This window comes from Sabethes cyaneus, chromosome 2 (genome assembly GCF_943734655.1).
Source record: "Sabethes cyaneus chromosome 2, idSabCyanKW18_F2, whole genome shotgun sequence".
Classification (NCBI taxonomy): Eukaryota; Metazoa; Arthropoda; class Insecta; order Diptera; family Culicidae; genus Sabethes; species Sabethes cyaneus.
This window is the reverse complement of record NC_071354.1, coordinates 144,542,971-144,551,970: the sequence shown is the minus strand read 5'-3', so window position 1 is coordinate 144,551,970 and position 9,000 is coordinate 144,542,971. Positions and strand designations below refer to the sequence as shown.

Here is a 9,000-nt window from a genome sequence, read left to right as displayed (position 1 = left end):
CTCGTTAGGGCGGCTCGTATAAATATTCTACCGCAGCGCCTAGTCGATATCAGTCAAGTTCCAGCGTTTCATTTGAACAACAACAATCGTTCCATTAAGCATCAAAATGTTTAAGGTTAGTATACTTTAATAACTTTGGACACAGATCATATTTTGAACTTTGATTGCGCAGACCACCATTCTTGTTCTGTGCCTTGCTGTTACCGTCCTGGCCATCGAGGACTACTTCAGCTATCCCAAGTACAAGTACGAGTACGGTGTCAAGGATCACCACACCCATGACCACAAGAGTCAGTGGGAGCACCGTGATGGAGACCATGTTAAGGGACAGTACACGCTCGATGAGGCTGATGGCACCCACCGTATTGTGGATTACAGCTCGGACCATAAAACTGGATTCCAACCACATGTCCAGCGCAAAGGACACGCCCATCATCCCCACGGCGAAAGCTACGCCAACATCCATCAACATTACTAAACTCGATCTCAGACCAAAGATGTAGACCAATTTATCCAAATATAGAATCGAATTCGGAAAATTATTCCATGAGATGGACTTTGATATTGAAAGAAAAACATGTAACCTGGTTCAGACCTTGTCCTAGCCTCGCGTCCACTCAGCTTGAGTCAATGTCAATCAACGTTTACCGTTTCACGGTCGATTGCTAATAATTCGCGATAATTGATCTAAATCGATTAACAAAATTGATTTCCAATATTGCAAAACACTCCGCATGTCCCCAGATTTCCTTTCGGTCGAACAACTTGTTGTGATGTGACGAATGAGGAGCGCTCGCAGCCAGTGTGGTCTTTAAATGATTTTTTCATCATTACTTTTATGCGTTTGCAGTTGGCTGGAAACGTGCGGGTAATTATGTAAACACAAACGTCATCATAACATACGGTGTTTATTTCATGCGTGTAATGAAACGGCAAGTGCTACCGGAGTGTCATAATTAAAAATGTACGCGAAGATTTGCTTCCAATGACGATTGAGTTATTTAATTAACCAGCTCAATATTTCTAAAAGTTACTAAGTTGTAATTTAGGAATTTGGAGTCATTTTTGACCAGGAAGATTTTCTTTCATTATGACCTAAATGTTCTCGATTGAGCGAAGTTCCGGAGTGTTTGGGCGGTATCCTCTTTTGATACGAAAAGAATGTTGTTTTTAGTATACCAAATTCAGATGGGTCGGACATAGCGTTAGGTTGACCAATCCGGCCAAACCAATGGCGGAACTTTGTGAGATCTCGAGAAGAGCAGACGTCGCTTTTGGAGGCATAAGTCCAGGTATATTTATCCGTTAACGGTCATTGATATGATGAGAGGCAAACTCATTTTGTCACGTCGCTGGTCGCTTACCAGAAAAGAAAATTATTATTTTATTTATAACACATATATCACTGTAACACAAATAACCTCCTACTGGTTCTCAAAGCTTATGTACAATGTGAGATTATTTGTTCTAGGCGATAGAGAAAACGAATAAAAGTCAGACAGGTAAGCTGGCCCATCAAATAGTATTTTGTATGTTTGAGAGCACATTAGAAAGTCCAAATAGTTCTTGAATGTGCACCCAACCAGAGAATTCTGGAACCTTGAAATATGGTCGAATCGGCGAGCATTGTGGACGTAACGAGTAACAGAATTGAATGTCAATTTGAGCCTTTCAAAGTTCTCGTTTGAGACGTTTGCGTACAGGACATTTCCATAATCAAATAGTGGAATTATGAGAGCCCGAGCTAATTGTAGCCGAATCGATTGAGGAGTGAAATGGCGCAGTGCAACTAAAGATTGCAAAGACCCGTAAACCTTTTTACATACGGCTGATACTTGGGCATCCCACTTCATGTAACTGGCCATGAGTATGCCCAAGTTTTTGACAACCTTTGAATGCGTGAATTGTATAAAATCAAATAAAGTACTTAAAATGAATTTGGACGTAAAACACCCAGCATCTAGTTCACAGTGTCCGGTTTATCGGAGACTGTATGAAAAAAGAAAAAGCAACATATTGTCAAGTAAATAGCAACAAAAGAAATCACAATGCGATAGGAAGTTAGAAATAGTCTACCTGAATATTGCTGGTTTATCTACAAATTATGTTGCGTTGCGACATCTTGTAGAAATAAAACGTCCAATGTTGGTAGCTCTAGCCGAAACTCATATAGTGGACGCTGATGCCTACAATCAATATAGTATACCGGGTTATAAAGTTGCTTTTTGCCTTTCGCATTCCAGACATACTGGTGGTGTTGCTATTTACGCTAAGGAATCAGTTAAATTCAACGTTCGTACAAAAGAATCCGTTGAGAATAATTGGTTTCTAGGCATTTCAGTTGAAAGAGGCATGACGATTGGAAATTTTGGAGTAATATATCATTCCCCTAGTTCAAATGATCAGCGCTTTTTGGAAATTTTAGACAACTGGTGGGATAATTTTGTTGACTTAAATAAATTAAATATTATTGCGGGTGACTTTAATATTGATTGGCTTAATGGATCAAATTCGAACCAATTAAAGCAATTAGCAGATTTTTTCAATTTAAGGCAAACGGTTAGCCAATTTACTAGAATTTCCAGACACAGTCGAACACTAATTGATCACGTGTTTTCAAACTTTGACAAGGTCCATTCTGTTACAGGGGCCAATTGTAAAATTTCTGACCATGAGACAATTTTTATTTTAATCGAGAAGGACCAAACCTGATGATAAAGTAAAGATAAAGTGCTGGAATATACAATAGATATTCGAAGCAGGCAGTGTCTCAGCTTGTTTCGAGAAGCTTGGATTTTCTCCCAATAACTGGTGTTTTGGACCATAAGGCAGCTGTGCTTACCAACACGCTGAAAGAGTGTACCAATAACCTTGTTTTTGATAAGTATGTAGAACTACGTAACACAAACAACTGGTAAGGGTAAACGGGGTAACAACGCCCGCCGGGGTAAAACCGCCCACCATGGTTTTACAGGGCCTTGCTCAAATTGGTGTTAAATGTTGATGACAGTCATATTACTGAATGCGTACGCAATATTTTACAATACCTTGTACAGCAATATCATATAAACTATCGGAGAAATAAATAAAAATAGATTTTTCGTTATAATCGTTTCGTTTTTTATAACTTTGTTCCCGCAGAACTTAGGGTTTATTTTATTCAAAACGTTAAAACTTTCAGTAAATCCAACCCACATCGCTTCTCTGATCCTGTCTTCATCCGACAGTACCTAAATTAGGTAACTGTTCATGCAGTTTTGTTGAAATAAATAGTGAAATGTGTAAATCGGTCATTTGGGGGTAAAACCGCCCACAAAGAACGGCGCAAGACCGTCGTGTATAATGCTAGTGCGATAAGGAGATTTTTAAAATAATTGCATAGTTTGGACCAAAGGATCTCATATTTACATAAAACAATATAAATGTGCTTAGTTTATAGCTGGTGGACTGTTTGGAAAAATCTAAATCGCCAATTTTCCCTGCGGGCGCTATGGACATTTTCTTGTTTTCTCGGATATAGCTTTTTTTAATAATTCCTCCCTCTTGGGACAAATAACATAGAATAAACATATTTTTTATGAAAATATAGCAAATTATCTTAGCAATGGAAAAGTAACATGTATCTGCTTTATCAATCAGAACAATTTGAAATGTCAAAAAATGACCTACCGGATCAATTGCAGGAACTTTAATACCCATATTGTTATATTTTATCTTAGATCCTCTCTAGTCCTTAAAGATTGACTCCAGGATGCCTAACCCGATCCATCTTGTTGTCTAAGGAAACTACACGGTATCAATTTCAAGACTGTCGGTACCTATATTACTGATATTCTTCCAATACGAGTGGTTGCCGGACACTCTTTCGAACTTGCGAATCTCGGGGAACTATGTATTGTTTGATAGCAAACTGATTCAATTTGTTTAAATTAGATAAATTCATGAATCCAATGCCACCAGTTTCATTCAAATCGGTTGAATATTGTTAAAGTTATATGCTATAGCGGTTTTACCCCGTTAGTGGGCGTGTTTCACCCCGCATGGAAAAAATACTTTATTTTTTGGACGTGTTTCCAAATCGCAATAAAAAATAGAAAATCATTACAGATATTTATGTTTTTATTTTTTATATGTAGGTAATAGATCAATTGTTCATTTAAAGCAGATAAATTAGAAATTGAGCTACAACTTTTTTTTATACAGGTGGTTTTGCTTAGGCGGGCGGACTTGCCCCGCTTACCCTTACTCTTTAGATCTAGTACGTCTGAAACGTGAAAGAGACAAAAAGTACAAGAATTTTCGTAGAAGTAATAATAGTGATGATTGGGCTAGGTACACAGCCGCTCGTAACGTGTCTTGTCTTGTGCCGTTTAAAAAATGAATTGACGATTAGTAGTAAAATTCTTTTATATAAGTCAATCATTTCACCACATATAGATTTTTGCTCATCCATCCTGTTCCTTGCAAACGATACACAAATATTGAAGTTGCAGCGCTTGCAAAATAAAGTTATGCGATTAATTTTAAGATGTAATAGATACACTTCCTCATATATTATGCTGGATGCATTGCAATGGCTTTGTGTGAAGCAAAGAGTTTATTTTTTGACAATGGTGTTTCTATATAAAATTCTTAACGGGATGCTGCCTCGATATTTGTGTGATCGAATTGAAAGAGGAAGTGATTTGCATTCGTACAACACTAGAAACGCGAATGATGCAAGAACACCAAATTTTTTGTTTGGAAGATCACAGAACTCTCTGTTGTACAAAGGAATGAACTATTTCAATTCGATGCCTAGACAAAAAAAACGTGCAGCAACAATGGCGGAATTCAAAAGGCTTTGTATTTCACACATAAAATCTACTTTATAGACACAATGTGATGTTTTTTTTTGTATTAATTTAAGAAGATTGTATATTTATTTATTTTTTGTATATTTAGTGTTCACTGATGATGATGGATTTGAAATTGTTATTATTATTAATTAAAAAAAGTTTAGAGAAGGCTACACATGTTTGAGCTACGCGCGCGAGAACAGACATACACAATCTGGAAATTGAATGGTCAGGTTAAAGTCCTGAACAAAGGGTTTGGAGCGGAAGCTGGACAGGCTTGGGTTTGCTTGTGGACTTTGGAACTCATACACCATCGCTTTGATGCGGAGTTGTGTATCGAGCACCAAAGTTCTGCAGGACCTCCCTCGTAGTTCTAGATCGTTATCTAGAACCAACTCTGACCGGCTTGTGCTTCTAAATATTAGGTTCAATTCCTAATCAAGTCCAGATAATTTTCGGGTTGGCAACGTTTTGGACGAGCCTTGGACATTTTTTGAGAATGTTGATATTCACTTGAAAGTTTGATATGTCTGCATTAGAAGTCAGTTCGTTATTTGCTTTTGCACCTGGCTACATTGTCATTACATAAATATCTTAATAGATAAATCGTCTCGCTCAAACCGTTGTAGGGGTATGAGGTGGGACCATCATCATCATCATCAATAGTCGATTATTTTGTCTCCAACCACTATATTTTCAACCTCATCAAGAACCATTCTTTTTGTTCTAAAAACAATTGCTTGAGTTTTTGCCGCATTTAATCGAATGCCATTGGAGATGCTCCATTCGATAATTTTGCTGATGTCCATTGATATTATTCACTACTTTTCGCGTTTCATTAATTTTCCCGGAAAGATATAGTTGAAAGTCATCAGCATAAAGATGAAATTTACAATGCAGAAGTTGTTCAGGCAGATCGTTAATAAACATAGAAAATAAAGCGGTCCCAAAATTGACCCCTGCGTGACTCCGCTTGTTACGTTTAATAAGTTCTATTTCATGCCATTGAACTCAACATATTGTGATCTTCCCGAAAGATATGAGTGGAGGAGATCAATAGCACATTTTTCAAGGGCGAATAAACGCTTAAATTTTTTACATAGCAGTGAGTGATTAATGGAATCGAAAGCTTTGCTGAAATCGAGACGTACCATGATTGTGACAAGTTTTCGATTCATGGCACAACGGATATCATTTTAGATTTTGATGAGCGCTGTGGTTGTGCTGCAATGTTTGCGATATCCTGATTGAAGAGGATACAATAAACTGTTTTGCACTAAATAGTCATTCAGTTGTTTCACAATTAGTCCCTCGAAGATTTTAGATAGCGCAGGAAGAATGCTGATTGGATGATAATCAGCTTTCGAAGAAGGATTATCAGTTTTCGCAATTGGAACAATACGAGCGATTTTCCAGTCGCGAGGAAAAGATGACGTTATAATAATCGAAGTGGAGCTATCGACTGTTTATGATTCCAAACTTTATGTTTTCGGTAGGACAGTCATACGGCAAAGCAAAACGACACTTATTTATTCTATGCCCGACGTTTCGATGTATTTAACATCTTTCTCAAGGAGTTAGAACCACGTATCGTATTTTGTCTGGTGGCTTCTGTAGAAGGTTTGAACTAGTCACATTGATAAGTAATACTAGCATTAACCGAGTGTATTCGAACGAAATTCTTGTGGATCGTTTTAACATACACCCTGGCTGAATCGGTACACTATTTGGCTATGCTATGCTGTAATAGTGTAAATTGGTTCGATTGAAATGAGAAACAAAGTATGAGTTAAGCGATGATGCACTCGTAACACTGCAACCAGTTTTACAGGGCACTTCTTTGAGCCCTATTCGTTTGATATTCCTCCAGAGTTTATATGCAGGCAGTTGAGGACTGAGATTAGAAGCGAAAAATTCTTGCTTAGATCTTTTCACTTCACGATTAGCAATATTTCTTAACCGCGTAAAATTGTTCCACTTGCTTGCACATTGCTTGTCTTTTTTCCAGCAATTGTATGCATCCGATCGATTTTTGAATAACACTCTCAGATTCTGAGTGATCCAAGGGCAGCTTGGGTCGATATTTATTTTCATTTTCAAGGGAGCGTATTTTTATTTTATATTAGTGTATTTCGGCAATTTTTTCTTCCGTGCATACTTAGATATTGCTATCTTTAAGGGGGCAACGTAGTATTTTTGTTTTGTTATTAATCTGGTCAAATCTTAAGTTTGGTGACGAATGATACCGATCAGCGGTAGTACCTCCTTTTTAAAAAGAAAGACTCGTTTTGTCAAACCTTGTTATTTTTCGACACGTCTTCGGAACTTAAGATTGGCTCAAACAACGCGGAGCTTGAACGCGTCGTGGGACGCCATGGCCTAGGAGAGATGAGCGAAAACGGGGAGCTGTTTACAGAATTCTGTGGTAATAACGACATGGTCATTGGTGGATCGCTGCTCCCCCAATAGACCAGTACATAAAGTCACGTGGGTTTCCCGCGACGGCCGAACAGAAAAGCAAATCGACCACATCTGCATCAGCCGGAAATGGAGAAGGAGCCTTTTTGATGTACGCAACAAACGCAGCGCTGACATTGCATCCGACCATCATCTTGTTATCGCTGAGATACGTCTGCGCGTCGCACGTGTCCAACGACGGGAGGAGAAAGTTGGGTGCCGCTACGACGTCCGCCGATTGGAGAATCCTGAGGTGAAAAGGGCCTTTGTTGAACAATTTGAATCTCGAGCTTCGGAGTTGCCACCTGGTGGAACCGTCGAAGAGCAATGGAGGCATCAAGAACGCCTTCATCACGACCAGTGATGAAACCCTCGGCAGAGCGCGCAGTGGGCGGAGGGAGTGGATTTCGGATGAAACTTGGAGGAAGATCGACGAGCGGAGAGAGGCGAAAGCCGGCATTCAGCGAGCGCGGACCAGATCGGCTAAGACAGCTGCCCGTCAACGATACGCCGAACTGGAGAGGGCTGTTAAACGTGCTTGTAGGCGGGACAAGAGAGCCTGGACTAACTCCCTAGCCGAACAAGGAGAAACCGCCGCCGCCAATGGTGATATCCGTTTGTTGTACGATATTTCTCGCCGCCTTAGTGGTGCCAGGATGAATGCAAAGATGCCGCTAAAGGACAGAGCTGGTCAGCTATTGACTGACCGTACAGAACAGCTTAAGCGATGGACTGAACATTTTGAACAACTCTTCCGAGTTTCAAATGTCAGAGACCAACAAAACCAGCAGCGTACGACGCCTACAGTTCGTCGAATAAATCGCGTGAACTCGGAGGCGCCATCGCTGGATGAAATTGTAGCAGCCATCTAGAGTATGAAATCCAATAGAGCGCCAGGGATAGATCGTATTTCAGCCGAAATGCTCAAAGCTGACCCATCTTTGTCAGCCCAGATGATGCATAAGCTTTTCAGCAATATTTGGGAAACCGCAACTTTTCCGGTGGACTGGATGCAGGGCATATTGGTCAAAGTCCCTAAGAAAGGAGACCTAACGGAATGCGGTAACTGGCGTGGCATCACGTTGCTCTGTATTACTCTCAAAGTACTCTGTAAGGTAATCCTCAACCGGATCCAGGAAAAGATCGACGCTACTCTCCGGCGGCAGCAAGCTGGATTCCGTGCTGGCCGATCATGTGTAGACCATATCACAACGCTCCGCATTATATTGGAGCAGATCAACGAATTCCAGGACTCTCTTCTGCTGGTGTTCGTTGACTTCGAAAAGGCGTTCGACCGACTCAATCACGAAAACATCTGGGGCGCACTTAGGCGTAGAGGAGTTCCAGATAAGCTAGTCCATCTCATCGAGGCTCAGTACGAGGCGTTCTCGTGCAAGGTTTTGCACGACGGCGTCTTGTCCGACCCCATAAGGGTTACTGCTGGCGTGAGACAGGGCTGCATTTTATCACCGCTTCTGTTTCTCATCGTTATGGATGAGATATTAGTTGGAGCAATTGACAGTAGACCAAAATTGACGATTGCCTTGGAATCCTCTAACGATGGAGCAGCTAAATGACCTCGACCTAGCCGACGACATTGTCTTGCTCGCACAACGCCGAAACGATATGCAGAGCAAGTTAGACGACCTCTCCGAGAGCTCCCAGGCAGCAGGTCTCACAGTCAATGCAGCGATAACTAAGTCTA

At 40.3% G+C, this 9,000-nt stretch overlaps 1 protein-coding gene across 1 annotated transcript; it reads left to right on the top strand.

Moving 5' to 3' along the window:
- Positions 1-106: 106 nt before the first annotated feature.
- Positions 107-478, top strand: LOC128736132 (cuticle protein 19-like). The gene is made up of 2 exons (XM_053830612.1): positions 107-115; positions 173-478. The coding sequence occupies exons 1-2, from the start codon at positions 107-109 to the stop codon at positions 476-478; spliced, it is 315 nt and encodes a 104-aa protein (XP_053686587.1).
- Positions 479-9,000: the final 8,522 nt, after the last annotated feature.